The sequence below is a fragment of the Agelaius tricolor genome, unplaced genomic scaffold (genome assembly GCF_023055355.1).
Source record: "Agelaius tricolor isolate 1412-34295 unplaced genomic scaffold, bAgeTri1.0.p SCAF_1, whole genome shotgun sequence".
NCBI classification, from domain to species: Eukaryota; Metazoa; Chordata; class Aves; order Passeriformes; family Icteridae; genus Agelaius; species Agelaius tricolor.
Window position 1 is genome coordinate 26333744 of NW_027269261.1, and position 17358 is coordinate 26351101.

The 17358-nt window shown below is 40.2% G+C and overlaps 1 protein-coding gene across 5 annotated transcripts in view; it reads left to right on the forward strand.

Annotated features, from left to right (window-relative positions):
* Positions 1–17358, forward strand: part of PPM1B (protein phosphatase, Mg2+/Mn2+ dependent 1B) — a 62164-nt gene that overhangs the window by 27796 nt on the left and 17010 nt on the right. For all 5 annotated transcript variants that reach the window (XM_071427447.1, XM_071427456.1, XM_071427465.1 and 2 more), the window contains exons 3-4: positions 12783–13646; positions 15518–15635. In XM_071427447.1, coding sequence (XP_071283548.1) covers positions 12801–13646; positions 15518–15635 — 964 coding nt within the window. In that variant the 5' untranslated portion in view covers positions 12783–12800. The remainder of the gene's footprint in view (positions 1–12782; positions 13647–15517; positions 15636–17358) is intronic.

A 17358-nucleotide genomic window follows, 5' to 3' on the forward strand; every position in this document is an offset into this window, starting at 1 on the left:
CTATAATAAAGGCACACTGAGTTGCAGGGTTTGAGTTAAGGACAAAATGTGATTTCAAGGATGATAAGCCTGCACAGGCAATATTTGAATTAAACAGGTAGGCCTATTTCATTGCAGTGCCAGTGCACCAAATTTCTGTTCCAAGAAAATGGTACAAGAGCATGAATGCTGACTTAGGCTGAGCTGTCTTTACTTCTAGACTTCAGCTTCCATCCTGTTCCTGGGCAGGTGCTGGCAGCAGGAGTCTGCTTTGCACTGTCTGGGCCCAGCCTTGTTGTGTTTACTGAACCAGCCTGGATATTTGCCTATTGTTATGTGCTACTTTTTGTGTAGTTACTCTGTACTTCAGATAAACCATTTGCAGGTAACAAATGGGATTGAATTTCCCAGTCTTCTTAGTGTTTGGAGTAAGTCTTGGTAAAGAAAAGCTGAATATGTAATCTGAAAACCTAAGATGAGTGACATTAAGACATTGACAAGAGTAGTCTCTTTCTTACTGAGAATGACACTGCATACTTCTTCAGTTAAGTGCCTAGCAGTGGTGCTAATCTGAGCTAAGGGCTGCTGGTAATCAGAAGTCACACTGGCAAACATGCAATTCTGTGTAGCTAAGAAAAGCACTGCATGTTTTTTAAAGTTCTCATTTGGCCACAGAACTGTGTCAAATTGACTTCTGCAACTTAAATAAAAAAGAAGTTGCAATATAAAGGGTCTGGGAGTAAAAAATACAGCAACCTGGGCACTGATGATCTTGTATTAAGTGTGGTAATTAGAAAGCTAGATGCAGAGTCCACTTTCAAGGTTTCTGTGAAGTTCATCTTGAATATCTGAGGTATGATCTCAAACTTTGTAGCTGTTGAGCTGCATTCCAGGAAAATAAGAAGCCTCAGCATAAAGTATGCAGTTTGCCCCTGGGAGACAGATGGTTGCCACATAAGCTGAGCTGAAAAATCTGTAGTTAAGTAGCATCATCCATATTTTAGTAAAGTTCAAGAAAGCAGACTATAAAACTAATCTCTGAAAGCACCACAAGCATGTTTTTCTTGTGTTAACATAGCTAGAAAGGTTATAGCCCTTAACCTAGCTCCTGGTGCTCCTTTCTATTTATTTGTCTTTTCTGTTGAAGGTTACAGCCCCCTTGGATCTGCTGTCTAAGCTGCTGGCTTCCAAACCCACTGCAGTCAAAGTCGCAAAGTTTCAAAATACTAAAGCTAACTTTGCACTTCTTCAGTGAAACAGTTCAAAGAGTAAGGGCAAAAACACCTCAGCCAGCAGTTCTGAAAGAAAAGAAATTGCTGGCACAATGTAGTAGTGATGAGTAGCTGAGGCAGAGCAGAAGCATTCATGTTTTCAGATCCTGCTACTGACATTGAAAATAGGTGTGAATATAGAGCATTAAATTATGCCTGTGATTGTTTTGTGCCTCCAGACCAATTTGAAATAGCTGAAGTTCATTCTGAAATCTTCATCTCCTTTGTAACTTGCTGGTTTAAAAGTAGTGTGGTGGGGGAACGTAGTATTTTGTTTATCTTTGTTATTTGTTCTTTTCCCCAACTGTTGTAACAATGTTGTGGTGAATTTAATATAAAAATTACAGTTGTAGCTCCTAGGCATGTATGCTACCTGGTACTAGGGATGGCCTGCAAAATTTTTTTGAATTCCTGGTTTAGAAGTCTCTTTGGCTTCTTTCTCAACATCCTGGCAGGAAAAGTTTTTCGTAGGAAGCTCTGTATTGGCATTTTATGTTGATACTTATTTTCTTTCTGTCAGGATCTCTGGTCACCTGACATCCTTCCTAAAGCCAACACCCATGGCCACAGATCACCTAAAACCAAACCCAAATCCTCCAGATAAAACCCAGGAATGGTAAAAACTGCTCTTCTGTGTAGTTCATTTTTAAGTGAAAATAAAATATTCAGATCTTACTCTTGCAATAATTTGTTTGGCAGTATTTGTGGCTATGTAGTTGGAGTAGCTGTTACAGCCAACCTCCAACAATATTGGCCTAATGTAAATTCATGTAGTGCCAGTATTTTTAAGGTCAGTAAGTTAGAAGAAAGACTAAGTTTTCTGGGATCAAAAATCAAAACTATCTGCAGTGTGTGTAGACAGATGTACTGTGTAAAGTCTATATGTCCACATAACACACACTAGAGAGAGAGTGCAGTGTGGATACAGAGGAGCTTTCTACCAGGACTAAACTTGGATTTTTAAAATTTTTTTTACTTAAACCAGAGAAGTTATTTCCTGCACTTTCCATAAGTTTTGAAATTGTTCATCCCGGATACTTTGATTATTTATTTGTCCTTTACATCTTTAATATCTAGTGCATCATTTTTTCTTTTGAAATGTCATTCTTTTTTTATAGTGGAGCACATGTGCTTTGTAACAGGAAACTCTGGCACTGTTTCTTTTCCACAGCACTGACTTATTAGAAATGACTAGCCTGTTGAGTGAATCCTTCTGAGGAAGAAACATTTTACAGTACACTTTTATGACCTAAGCCCAAAAGATTTATGTTGGACCATTCTCATTTTATGAAAAGATACAGTATTGCCTTTGGGACTGTTAGCCATCAAGGTGGTATTAGTTTAGTTCTGATGTTTTTTATGAAACTGACATGCGATGGGAAAATTATTTTATAGTATCTACAGAAACTTTGATTATGGCTTTTAGACCTTTGTAATCTAATTATGTGTTGGTTGCTGTCATGGTTTAACCCTAGCCAGCAACTAAGCACTGCACAGCTGCTTGTTCACTCCACCCCCTCTCTTCCCAGTGGGATGGGAAAGAGAATCATAAAAATCAGAAAATTCATGGTTGAGACACAGGCTTCTTAATAGGACAGGGAAGGAAGAAAAATAATTAAAATATGCAAAACAAGTGATTCACAATGCAATTGCTTACCATTTGCCAACCAATGTGAGCAGTAGCCCCTGGCCAGCTTCGTCCCCAGTTTATCCATTGAGCATGATGTCACAGATTTTGGAGTATCTCTGGCCACTTTGGGCCAGCTGTCATGGCTGTGTCCCCTCCCAACTACTTGTGCCACTCTGGCCTTCTCCTTTGGCAGGATATGAGAAGCAAGAAAGTCCTTGACTAATATAAACACTACATAACACACTGATATTTTTAGTTGTTGCTATCAACTTTATTCTCATACTGTATCCAAACCACAGCTCTATACCAGCTATGAGGAAGACAGTTAATTAACTCTATGCCACCTGAAAGCAGGGCTATATCCATTTGCATCCTAGCAGGTCCCACACCTTCCAATACACCCAAGTAATCACTATCACCTTTCATGTATTTTGATATATACACAGAGATACCATTCCCATACTGTATGGGCCATCCTTTCAGAATGTGTGTTGAGTTTTAGTCCATGAGTTTTGGCTTTGTCTGTTGTAGTAGTCCTTCAGGGCGGGAGAGAATGTGTGTAGTGTTGGATTGTTTTATGCTGAAGCCAGCGCTAGTTCCATCACTGCTATGCATGTCTGGTTCTATCATCAAAATTCCATTCTTCATTAGGCTGGGTAATGCTATTACAATACCCTTGATATGGCATTCAACAGCAGTGGAAGTGATGACCTACAGTATTTTATAGCAAACAATATAATACAGTTCAAATCATTCACTGTTCTTACCCAGAATCAAATCCCCTGGAGGTACCCATAAGACTTCCGTATCCTTCTGTGTTACCCACCAAGTGCACCCAGTCCTTGAGCAAATGCAGTCCTGTGGATGATAACTGGGTCTCCTGTTCAGGTTCTTTACCTTTTTAATTTTATGGCAAAACCAGTTTACAGAAGGATTTGAACCACTTTTCCTTCTCTCAAAAACTTCTATTATTGTATTGCCTCACACAATATTGCCATCAATGTATTAAATGTTCTAGAGCTTTGCTTTGTTTCAAATACTGTTTAGATCACTCCATGGCTAATAGTAGGTCTGTGTTTCCACCCCTGGAATTCCAGGTATGCTGGATGGGCCTGCACTCTATTGCCAGTGGCTTGAGAAAACTGCACTAGCGGTATCAATTGTGCTTGGCTGCCTCTGACTCCAGTTTGTATTGAAGTTCCAGCAGGTCTGGCACAGCTGGACTCAGAGGTGGCACGGCTTTGTCCAGGCCATGACAGCGTACCGTTAGTCTACACTGGCCATATGGGACTGTTAGAGGGTGAGTGATTCCTGCTGATTGCTCCTTGGCTCTCCATGTGGCAGATCAACTTATGGATGGTGTCAGGGTGTCTTGGTTGGTGTGATTCCGTGTCCAGTGCACCATTGTGATGGCACCTGTTGTTCTTTGACCACACCAGAAGTGTCCTCTGGGAGATGGGAGGAGGTAGATAGCTGTTTCATTTCTACTGTCTCCAAGGCAGCTATAGCAAAAGCCCAGCAGTACCTTTTGAGTCCTTGGAAGCACACCCTTGTGAGGCAGTCTAGGCAAAGGATGCTCTGGAGCCTCAGGGCCAGTCACAATGGAGTGCTTTTGCTACTCATTCCCTGTCGGCCTTACTTTCACCTCCAACAGAGTTAGCTGTTGGGATTGCCCTGCCACTCCAGAAACAGAGATGGTGCCTGCCCCTGTGCAGCAGTGTTTGCTGGAGCCTTTGACTCCTGTGGCTCTGCTGTGCTCATCCAATCCACACGGTCCACTAAACCCAGCTGTTTCTTTTCTCCACCTGGCTGGAGGCAGGGCCCCTCCAGTCCTGGTTGTAGTATCCAGTTCTAGGCCACTCAGTTTGGGAAGGACATTGAGATGCTTGAGCGGGTCTGGAGGGGGGCAACAAGGCTGGTGAGGGGCTTGGAACACAAGCCCTGTGAGGAACAACTGAAGGAGCTGGGGTTGTTTAGCCTGGAGAACAGGAGACTCAGAGGTGACCTTAGCACTCTCTACAACTTCCTGAAAGGTGGCTGTAGTCAGGTGGGCATTGGTCTCTTTCACCAGGCAGCAACTCAGAATGAAAGGACGCAGACTTAAGCTGAGCCAGGGGAAATATAGATTGGATATTAGGAAAAAGTTTTTTACAGAAAGGTTGATCAAGTACTGGAATGGTCTGCCTGGGAAAGTGGTAGAGTCCATCCCTGGATGGGTTTAAAAAAAGACTGGATGTGGCACTTGGTGCAATGGTCTAGTTGAGGTGGTACAGTCTGGGGTAGACTTGATGATCTTAAAGGTCTCTTCCAACCTCTTGATTTGGTGTGATTCTGTGTATTCACTGTTTATTCACTTCTTGTAAATGTGAATCAGAGTCCCTTGAAGATCAGGAGTAAGAGTAGCCCCTCTGCTCTGGGGAACTGTGCACTAGAGACTGGAGCAGCAATGTTCTGCAATAATCCTCTCTTGTGAGTTTCCTTGCTATTTCCCTACTCATGCCTCTAGGGTCAAGGTAGATCTTTCCATCCCACTTCCTCATGTCCTCTGTGTGGTCACACAGGGTGGCATGTGCTGTTTATGCTTACTTGTAATAGTTGGAACACTGGTCCATATAGGTGGGGAATAGGATGCATAAAGCCTTCCTTGTCCACAGCCAAGATACAGGCCTGTAGTGAGGAAGAGGCATTTTGTTTGTGTTATGGGAGTTGGCCAATTTGTCCACCATTTGTCCCTCTCAATCTTTCCAGGTCATTACTGCCAATGAGCTGGTGTATGATAATGGTGCATCCCATTCCACCACATGGGTTGTGTACACTTGTCTTCATCTGGGTCTTTGGATAACTGTTATCATCCACATCACCATAAATCATCATAAATCCATATCATCATAAATCTCCTCCAGCATGGCTAATTGCCTCAGATACTGGACCATGGGCCTCTATCCATGACAGTCCACTTGCCTGGGTGGCATAATGTGTTCCTTAAAGGAATAACTTTCCTTCATACCTGGAGTCACTTCCAGAGGCTGAGGGCTTGTGCCCCTTTTCCAGTTCTTGGTTAATGCCTACCTCTGTAGAATGGAATGCCAGCTGTTTGGCTTCTCTATCCTCTAATTCCAGTTTACTGGGCCTGTTATTCCAGCATTGGAGCAACCGGGTGATACCCTTGCCTGGATGATGGTTGGAATCTTTTTGCATATGTCACAGCTCACTCAAGGATAGGGATCAGGTGATTAACTATATCTTTTATTTGTTTGTGGCCTCTTCCCCTGCCTCTTCTCATTATAGCCCTGCTGCTTCATCCCTCACTAAATGAGCTCACCTTTGCATATCTCTCTCCTTATGTATAGCAGGGGCTGATACAGGCACGAGTTGGTGCTTTGGTTCAACCACAGTGCCTGTCTCTGGGGTTGGAGTAGCCCCTGTGCCCATCATTTTCCCATCACATCCAGAGGCCTTTTTTTCCCTCAGGGGTACTGTACAGTCCTGAGCATGGCTCAGTAGGCCTGGGTCAGGCTGCAGCACGTTGCTGTGGGTTTTGCATCTCTGGAATTTCCAAGGTGGCAGCATAGTTTCTCCCAATATTTAACTAGTCTTTCCAGATTTTGTACTTGTTCAGGGCTGAAGTTCCAAAGCACTGGAGGTACCCATTGTCATAGGCACTTGCCCATACTATCCCCCACACCTTGCCACTTATCACTATCCAGCCTCAGAGCAGATCCCTGTGGGTGGCATTCTGAAAGAATTGTTGATCCTATAACAAGACCTTGAACACATTCAGAAGACACAGCAATAAGAATGCTGGTTTGAACATCCCAAGGATATTAAAAATTCCCAAGTGCTGTTTTAATTGGCCTAGAGGAGAATATCTGTCTCCCTCATGGATTGGGTCTCTGAGAAGAGTTAAAAGTTGTAATTATTAGTAGTTTCCTATAGATGGCTCCCAAAGTCTGGAGATGTGGGCAGTGCTGAGTACAAATACCAGATCAGTTTCACGAGTGGCAATTCTGTCATATTATGAGACCGTGTTACAGAGTACAACAACATAACCTTACCCTGTTCCCATGGGTGACAAATAGCTCAAGGGAGCAATATGTACAAATCAAGTATTTTAGAATGCAACTTTACAAACAGGGACACCACACCAACTTGGGGAGCAAATACATCACCACTGTGACCCGTGATTAATGTAATGAGTACTTACAAGAAATTTCTTCTGATATGTTCTAGTCAGATTTGTCATTATCTCAACCCATTGTGCCCTGTGTTGGGCACCAGAAATATGTCATGATTTAACCCCATCCAGCAACTGTGTGCCACACAGCTGCTCACTCACTACCCTGACCCAGTCTGATGGAGGAGAGAATTCAGAAGAATAAAAGTGAGAAAACTTAAGGGTTCTGATAAAGACAGTTTAAAGGGACAGAAAAGGAAGAAAATCATAATAATGAAAGAATTAAAAAGAACTGAGACATAATGTAGTTGCTTATGACTTGCTGACCAATGCCCAGCCAGTTCCCAAGTGGTAGCCCTGGCCAGCTTTCCTCCCAGTTTATATATTAAGCATGATGTCATATAGTATGGAATATCCCTTTGGCTAGTTTGGGCCAGCTGTCCTGGCTGTGTCCCTCATGACTTCTTGTGCCCCTCCCACCTCCTGGCAGAGTATGAGAGCTGTCAAATCCTTGACTTAGTATAGCTAACAGTACTTAGCAACAGCTAAAAACCTCAGTGAGTTATCAACATTACTCTCATACTGTATCCAAACCACAACTCTGAACCAGCTACTAGGAAGACAATTAACTCTATCCCAGCTCAAGTCAGGACAGCTCTGACCTTTATGACAGTCATTAAATAAATATTTCTGCCTGCTAAATGTAAATCTAAATTAAGAGGAGCATGCTTTTCACTTTAAGTAGCTGCCTATTTCCCCTTTATGATACAGTACAAAACAATGAATATCTATACCTGAGCAAGAACTATTTGTCAATTTTTAAGTAGATCTTTGGAGAAAATCAGCAGTTGGAGTTGTTTGTCTTTTAAATGCAAACACAAGCTTGTGCACAGCTAAATTTAAAGCTCTTTCCTATATGGCTTATCTAATACTGAAGAGTCTTCACTGTGTAGCTGGGGCAGAAAGGATATTGATCATGAGTTTTTCTTGCACGTCAGAGGACATGACTTTTGCCTTCATTCCTCTATACCTCAAAAGGATAGATGTTTTTGGTTTCCTGAGTCTGAATTGTTGCCTGTATATGAGATAAGGACTTCAAGTAAGATTTCACTCTTGTAGAAAACATTAGAGAAAAATACAGGTTGTAACTTCAGAGAAGTAAGCTTTGGGCTGAATTTTTGCTCTGGAATGTCAGCTTTTGTTGGAGACTTGTTTCCCTGAACTCTCTTGAAAATGACTCAGCTATTGATCTAAGACTAGAGATGAACAATGTGCACTGGAGAGATAGTTGGAGTCTCTGCTTTGGTAGTGTATTGCTCAGATTCAACTTCTTCTTTGCCAGAGAAGGGCAAAGGCCAGTAATTTCTTCCTATAAAGAAATTTCTCCTCTGTAAAGGCATTCCAAAAGCCTTTGAGCCTTGGTGATTATTGGTCCTGCCAGGCAGTAGATTTTAAAAAAAAATTGATTATTATTGCTTTCTTTTGTTCCAGCCTTTTCCAGGGTTGGAAAGACTACAAGGAGAAGAGAATTCTAGGGTTTGGTCTGAGTAATATATGGTGTTTTAAAGAATGGTCTGTGGAGCATGGGCAAGAACTAAGGCTTTCTCCATTTTCAAGAAAATTTTGGGAATTAAAATAGACACGGTCTTCTGATTTTGAAAGTTTCAACTAATAATTTTATGTGGGGTAAATATTTTCACCACAAGGAAATTAATGTTTTCTCAAACTAATCTGTTATTCAATTAAATTTCATACAAAAATTAGATCTTTGGAAAATAAATCTCAAGACTTGAAGGGTTCTGAATTTTTGAGTTTATGCTGATTAAAGCCATGACTGAATTACTGTCTTGCAGGTGGGTGCTTCATCTGTTCTGCTGACTGTGTTTTTATCTTGAGACTAAATCTTTCTCCACAAAGATGTTTGGGGCTTAATGCCTTAACTCCCTCAAAAATGTTGAGATGGTTTGACTAAGAGGAAGGACGACAAAGTCTTAGTTAAAAACTTGAGCAGTGGAAGGGTGTACATGCTTAAAATTTGTGATAGGAGTGAGTGGTCAGTTAGCCCAAGGGCAGGCCTTAGCTGTAGATGGATCCTGGTTGGCTGGACCAGTGTTGTGATGTAACTACAGGAGGTATAATCCAGTACCTGGGTGTTCTGGTTTGAAAGCAAAACCAGTGAGAGACTCCAAGTCAAATACAATTTATTAGGAAAAGGGAAAAGAAAACCAAAATACATGCAATAATACAAAAGCAAAAAACACTGACAAAGTCAGAATACAGCCTGACACCCCGTTGGTCAGGGTGTTGGTAGCAGTCCAGTTGGATTGGTGGCTGCAGTCCTCCTGGAGTGGCAAATGTGGTTCTGTTGGAGCAGTGGTCCTGTAGAAAGGGTGTAATCTTCCTCTGAAGATCCAGTGGAAAAGATACCCATTCATCTGGGAATCCAGTGGAAAGACTGACTGTTCTGTCCCAAACCCTAGGTTATATCCAGGTGGGGATTCTTAGCTCCTCCCCCCTGGGTGGAGCATCTCCCAATTGGCTGTTATCATTCTGCGAGTCATGTGGTGAGTCCATTAAACAGAAATGGCCCCTGAAGGGAGTTATCTCTGAGTCATGGGGAAAGGCATTGATGGGCCCATTAACCACAGATAAGGAAGATGGGCCCCTCCTGGTTTTCAGCAGCTCTTGAGGATGGGAATAGAATACATCTTTATATTGTAACCTAGGACACTGGAATAAAGTCACCTTGTCCCTCTATACAGCCAGGCTGATGACTATCAAGGAATGAGCTTTGCCAAAGAGCCCAGGGATGGGTCCTGATGCTGAAGCAGGACAAATGTGTTGAACATTAGAGAGCAGTGTGTCTGAAGGGGGGAAAGTTTGGTATCTGTCAGAAAAGGTGTATCAGCATTCTGGGATAAGTGATGGTTCTCCTCTATTTGGAGCTGGTGAGGCTGTGTTGGGAATGCAGCATGGGCTGCTCACCTCCCAGTACAAGAAAGGCACAGACATGGAGAAGCACTCTGTTACTGGGGGGCCAGAGCCCATGATGGGTGAGAAGGGGGAGATAGGAGTTTGTTCAGTGTGGAGGGGGAAAGGCCAAGCTGTCTTCCAACAATTTCTCTGAAGTTGCAACCTCTTGGGAGGGATAGAGAAGGTAACGCGGTGTTCCTCCAGGAGATGTGTGGTGAAAGCCTGTGAGTTAAAGGATACAAGTTGATTCCCAGACTTAATGATAGCAAGTCAATCTCTGCATCCTTTATTTGCAATATTAAATGGGATATTTAGAATATTAAGATCATAGTCTTGAGTAGTGTGGTTTTCTTATTTTCCGGTTTGTTATAAGTTGTAAAAAAGTTAACCTACTTATGAAGCAAGTAAAACTAAGGTGTGACACTTGCCTTTGGTGGTGGTTTTTTTAAATTGTGTTTTGTTTTACAGCTATAAAACACAACACAATACTGAGCTCACAGGCCTTTGCAAGTACATAGGTTTTGATCTTTTTTCTCACTCAGTCACATTATGTCTTCCACATTTTGGATTGTAAAAATGCAATGACATACTTAATACAATTAAAGGAATTTCATAGAAGGTGTGAAGTATTGGAGAGTATCTGGCGTTTTGGCAGCATTTCAGTCCTGTATGACAGTTTTACTGGTAAGAATGCTTTGTGTGCTTTTGAAATAGTTTTATATTGTGTGTAATTGTGAATAAGTGATTGTGAGATACAAGAATCCTTTCACAAGTCTCTTTTACTGATGTTACTTGCACTATTAAACTATCTGGAACTTGTTCAGCTCTTAACTGAGAATATTGGTTGCTGAGAACTCTGTTTTGTGGTGGTGTGTTGCACTGTCTTGCTTACCCTCTGACACACATTAATTTTGTTTGTTTTCAAAGCAAAATCAGATGTTCTGAGAGAAGAGGTTGTGCAGAGTTTTGAGTAGGTATTGCAGTGATATGGATACACTTGGTGTGTCCTTTCCATTGATTCACAGTGTTACAAAAAACTGCTGAGCAAGCTGTTGGGATCTTCAGCATTGCATGGAGATCATTGTAGCAGAGAGGTAGTATGAAGTTTGGTTTATCTGTGTGGTCCACTGTATACTTTTTTAGGTGAGGAGAATGGTGGGAGTAAGGATTAATTAATCTCTTCCTGGCCTGGCAACAAATTCTTAAACTAGAGTTAGTTTAAGTTTATCATCACTCTGTAGATTCTGTAGGTGGGTACTACTGTGTCAGAGATGAATGATTGTTCAGGATCAGTCATGGCAGAATTCTTGCCAATTCTTTTTGGATGAAATTTGCTGTAATTTTCACAATTTAAATCCTTAATAATTTAAGGATTTCATAGGGTGATGACTTTTGTCGTGGTCTGGAGTTGTGATATGTGAGTTTCTGAGATTAAAGACTGTATTCTCTACTGACTTTGTAAAGGGCAAGTTAAATTTTTCAGGTCTATGTAGGACACTTGAGTCTAGTACAGGAGAGGAAATCAGAAGTATTCTAAAGCTTCAATGTAGATTATTTTACCACATTTTACCTGTGAGCTTCTATTCAAGAGATAGTCTCCAAATACTGAAGAACTTCTAACTTCCTGTGGGTTGTTAACTTCCCTTAGCTCATATCTCTTGTAATTGAATAAAATTTGTAATTTATAAAGTTTGTGAATTTAAGTTTATTGGAATAAATTCTGAACTTAAAATCTCATGTAGGCACATAAAAGTCTTTCAGGGATGGCTGAGAGTTGAGGTTGTTCAGCCTGGAGAAGCCTGGGCAGATCTTAGAGAGGCCTTTAAGTACCTAAAGACAGCATACAAGAAGGCTGCAGAGGGCCTGTTGGCCAAGTATCGTGATAGGACAAGGGAAATGGCTTCAAACTGTAAGAGGGTAGGTTTGGATTTGAGATAAATTAATTCTTTACTGTGAGTGTGAGACATTGGAAGATGTTGCCCAGAGAAGCTGTAGATGCCCCATCCCTGGAAGTGTTCAAGGCCAGGTTGGAGGGAGCTTTGTGCAGTCTGGTCTAGTGGAAGGTGTCCTTGCCCATGGTGAGAGGGGTTGGAAGATGATCTTTAAAGTTTTTTCCAGTTGAAACCATTCTATGATTCTATAGTAAATATTGAAATGTTGTTTTATGTTGTTAATTTGTTGAAAGATTGCTGTGAGAGGTTTTCTTGTATTTAAGTGGGAATTACTGCCTTGATTCCTTTGGCAGATGGTCTTTGTTCCCCTATGGTCACTTTTACCATGCCTTACAAGAATACAGAAGTAGCATGGCACATGCAAAGCTAGCAAGACCAGTCCATTCTGATTTATGAACATGAATTGATTTTCTTCATGCCACAGTAAAACTAGAAAGAAAGTTGATATAGTTGTTGTTTTTCCATCATAAATTTGTCTCTGCAGAGGATGACAAAATCAGCAGGGCTGCAAAGGTATGTGAACTACTCTGCCTCCGTATGAGGATTGTTTAATTTTTATGAAGTAGCTCTTCAAAAAAGACAGCACCCCAACAAAAAATACTAAAAATGCATACAGAGGTTTGTAAATTCACACTTCATTCATTGTCATGTATTGATTTTTTTTTCCTCCAATATAGTTGTTGACTTTTGCATGCAGGCATGCTTTATTACTTCTTTTATGAAGAAGAAACACAGGAAGTGGACAACAAACCTTTTATGGAATGGTGGTTTTATAAATAAGACTTCTTCTCTCTGTTTTCTAGGTTCAATATTGCATAAACATGGGTGCATTTTTGGATAAACCAAAAACTGAAAAACACAATGCTCATGGTGCAGGGAATGGCTTGCGTTACGGCCTCAGCAGTATGCAGGGATGGAGAGTGGAAATGGAAGATGCTCACACAGCTGTTGTGGGTATTCCCCATGGCTTGGAGGACTGGTCCTTTTTTGCTGTCTATGATGGTCACGCGGGATCTCGTGTTGCAAATTACTGCTCCACACACTTATTAGAACACATCACTAACAATGAAGACTTTAGGGCAACAGAAAAACCTGGATCTGCTCTTGAACCTTCAGTGGAAAATGTCAAGAGTGGAATCAGAACTGGCTTTTTGAAAATTGATGAGTATATGCGCAATTTCGCAGACCTCAGAAATGGCATGGACAGAAGTGGCTCAACAGCAGTGGGAGTTATGATTTCACCTGAGCATGTATACTTTATCAACTGTGGTGATTCACGTGCTGTTCTCTATAGGAATGGACAAGTCTGTTTTTCAACACAGGATCACAAACCTTGCAACCCAAGGGAGAAAGAGAGAATCCAGAATGCAGGAGGCAGTGTAATGATTCAGCGTGTTAATGGTTCGTTGGCAGTTTCTCGAGCACTGGGGGACTATGACTACAAATGTGTTGACGGTAAAGGCCCCACAGAACAACTTGTTTCTCCAGAGCCTGAGGTGTGTGAAATTTTAAGGGCAGAAGAAGATGAGTTTATCATCCTGGCTTGTGATGGCATCTGGGATGTAATGAGCAATGAAGAGCTCTGTGAATATGTAAAGTCTAGACTTGAAGTATCAGATGACCTGGAAACAGTGTGCAATTGGGTAGTGGACACTTGTTTACATAAGGTATGTAAGTGTTTTCTCCAAACAGCTGTCTAAAATCATCTTCTGGTTAGATGGGTACAGTGTTAACAGCTGTTCCTGGCCTACTGTTGCCCTTCTCCAACTTTTTCCTCAAAGTTCTGTACTCATTTGACTGTATAGAAGAATATACAGCCTCACCGTATATGCTTAGAAAGGTGATAGCAATTGCAAAAGTAAAGGCTGTTTTTTCCCCCAGGTAATGCTTGCATATAGTTCCAGTTCTAAACATTGATTCTAAATACAAAATTTGTAAAATTAATCTATTCTGAGCAAGATACTTTGTGGGGTTTTTTGTTCTTTGAAGATGGGTAATGTTTGTATCCTTTGCATAAAACCAGTGTTGGCACCATCTCCTCTTCAAGGTGTTGTTTGTCTGTCACCTGTGCCCTCAACTTGTTGTAGCTTAGATGGAGTAACACCACCTTTGCATCTGAGCTTGCTTCCACTCCTCAAATTTAGTTTGTTTGGAGCAAGTACTAGTGGTCTACATATGTTAAATAGGTACTCCATTTCCAACATTCCGTGAAAAGTGCAACTCCTGCTAGTACAACCAGAGTTCCTTTGTTAAGCCACAGACTAAACATGCAATTTTGAGGAATATACTGAAATTCACAACTGTAACTCTGAAGGGTAAGTTGTGTGTTTTTTCCAGAAATAGGGTTGTATTCTGGCATATACCACACAGTGTATGATTGGTTTAAATGCTGTTTGAGTTGGTTTAAATTGCTTTTCTGACCAAGAACTCAACCAGCCTTGTTAAAGGATGGTCACTCTCAGATTCTTTCAGTAAAACTGAGTGCTGGCCACATGTTTATTTTCCAAAGTCAGATCCTGGATCTCTGTAACAACCAGGCTGTGGATTATACCACATAATACTAAGTGATAGGTGTCCTCATATGCTTGGTACAAAAGGGAATATAGGCTAACTCCTAAGCAGTATTTCTAAAGGAATGCATTCTAATGTCAAATTCTTAATTGTTTCAGGAGAAGGATTTGTTGTGATAGATGATTAGAACTATCCAGTAGCTTGGGTGAACACAGCAACAGTATGCAGTGACTAATGGCACTTAATATTCTACACAAAAAAAAGTGAAGTTGAGATTTGATTTTCAAACCAACCAGTGGTTTAAATTATGATTCTACTGGATCCCCTTGTAAGAGACTTAGAATTGTGTTTTTAAATTTGGCTGTGAATTACAATTTTGAAAATTTAATATGTGCAGGAGAATCGTATCAGTGTGCTGGTAAAGAACTGGCATTAAATTAGTATCTAAAAAAGCCATTGAGTGGTATTTCTGAGCACGTGATAATCTGTAAGGTCAGCTTGGCCATACAGAACAATTATGTTTTATACTTGCTTCAAGGTGCTGTGTGACACAGGTGCATTCTAATAAACAGACTTGTAATGCATGTAATGGCTTACATGAATACCCTGCAACTAAAAATTAATTGCTTGAGCTAAGCTATTCTAATAGTATAGGGGAGCATTCTGTGTTTCATTTTGCAGCAGGAGTTGTTTTACAATTTGGCTTAAGGTAACATTATACAAGTATCTAATTTCTGACCTGTTTTATTGATACTATTTTTAAATGGCTGACATGTAGAAAAGTCCATTAATTATTTATATTTGAATACTAAGAATATACAGTCAAAATCAGTCAAATTAATTCTAGTGAGAGGTGTGGTTGGGACACTGAGAGGTTCTTATTGATGAAAATACAGGATTTTTTCAGGGTGTTTTTTTCCAGGTTTGTCTGTAGCACTATATTTGGAAAAAGTACAAATATGATTAGAGTAGAAAGATGAAGAATAAGACTAAAGATACTAACTTCTCTTTCTTTTTTGTCATATAGGGGAGTCGTGATAACATGAGTATTGTATTAGTTTGTTTTTCAAATGCTCCTAAGGTCTCAGAGGAGGCAGTGAAAAAAGATGCTGAGTTGGATAAGTACTTGGAATCACGGGTTGAAGGTAAGAAATCTGCTTAGTTCACTAGATAGTGAACAAATCTCAGTTTGATTGTCATAGTGAGCACAGTGTCATAACTATCTTGAGCATGAAGACAAAAACCATGAAAGACATTATGCCACTTTTATGTTAGGTTAAATTCAGACCTGGTTATAACTTTGAACTTATGTATGTCAGGAAGAATGTTTTAGACCATGTGCTTAGTTTATCCTAGTATTCTGCAAACATTTTCTTAATGTGAGCTCTAAGTTTTTAGTGCTGTCTTTGTAAGTTAAAATGCAACTACTGATCTTGCAGAGTGTTGTATCAGCTCAGTAAATTGTGATCTTGCTATTGTCCTGCTTATGAAATATTAAAAGGAATGTACTGTTTGTACTATTTCTTCCCCTTTTCTGTGCAAGTTTTTGACAGAAAGAAAAAGCTGTATTTGGTTTTTGTGTCAGTGTCCCAGTAATCTAAATACTTGGTGTAGCCACCCTAAATTTTAATATGTATGCATGATGGTCTTCAGGTATGAGTTATCTCTGAGCACACAGCTGTTGTGTGTGGTGTCTTTTCCTCTTGTTTAAATGGGATCTAAATTGAACTGGGTTGTATATTTGTAATTTCTCCTGAGATTAGAGAGCCCTAGTGGTCACTCCAAATGCTAACTCTAGGCCTGTTTCTTGGAATTTGGCTTACATCCCAGGTTTCCTAGATGACACTAGTTAAGATAAATACCTGTTATCTTCTGTGTCAGAGTAGAGTACATGAGCTGTTAATAGGCTCTGGGAGAGAGCCAGGAGCAGTTGCCTTCACTGGCAGCAGTCAGGTGTGCACAGTGGTTACAGGTTAGTATTCCCAGCTGCTTGGTGGCTGCTCTCTGTTAGCAAAAAGGTGAAAAATATATGGAACTGCAGTGGATTTTATTGCTTTTATAAGTGAATGTTAAGATTAATAGAAAAGCTGTCAAATAACTTGTGATCAGAGTGTCTGGAGTAACTAATCATTAACTGATTATTTTTAGCGCTGTTAGCACATTTAACTAAATAATAGATATACAAAAAGAGTTGAGAGTTTGTAGTCCAAACTGATGTGGGGTCATTTCAAATATAACTCAAAATGATTGTTTAGCTTAAGTGCTACAGAGAAATTAATTGCTCCAAAGCTTGAACTTCTGTTGCTTCAGGTCTAGATTTTTTTCCTTGCTTGAGTTCCCTGTGTCATTCTTTGTTTTGCTAATTGGAGGGAGTTCAAGGCCTTTAAAAGGCAAGTATTTAGCAAGAAATGACAGTTAGCAAATTTGAGAAATTCTGACAAGGAGTGCAGAAAGTAAATGTAACAGACTTCAGAAGAACTTGAAATATCTATCTGATTTTTAACAAGTTTTTGAATTCATACATTCTATGAAATTGTAATTTTGATACAGTCTCCTTAATTAAAAGGAAAAGAAATTGTGGGGCTGCAGTTTACCTTACACATGCCTTGAATATTATTAGTTCGGAAAGAATAAAGGCCTTAGCAAAATGTTTCAAACCACTAAGCAGCATGAGGAAAATTGTTTAGAAATATGTTGGAATTTTTAAAAACAGTATCTGATTTAAAGGTTTAAGTAGTGAACAGGAATACTTTTGACTTTAAAAAACCCCATGAGGACAAGAGTATCCTCTCAAGTGTTGGAGTTGGTAAAAGTTTTGGAAGGTGGAGTTTCTTTTTGGTTAAGACAATTGCCTTAATCAGTTTTGTT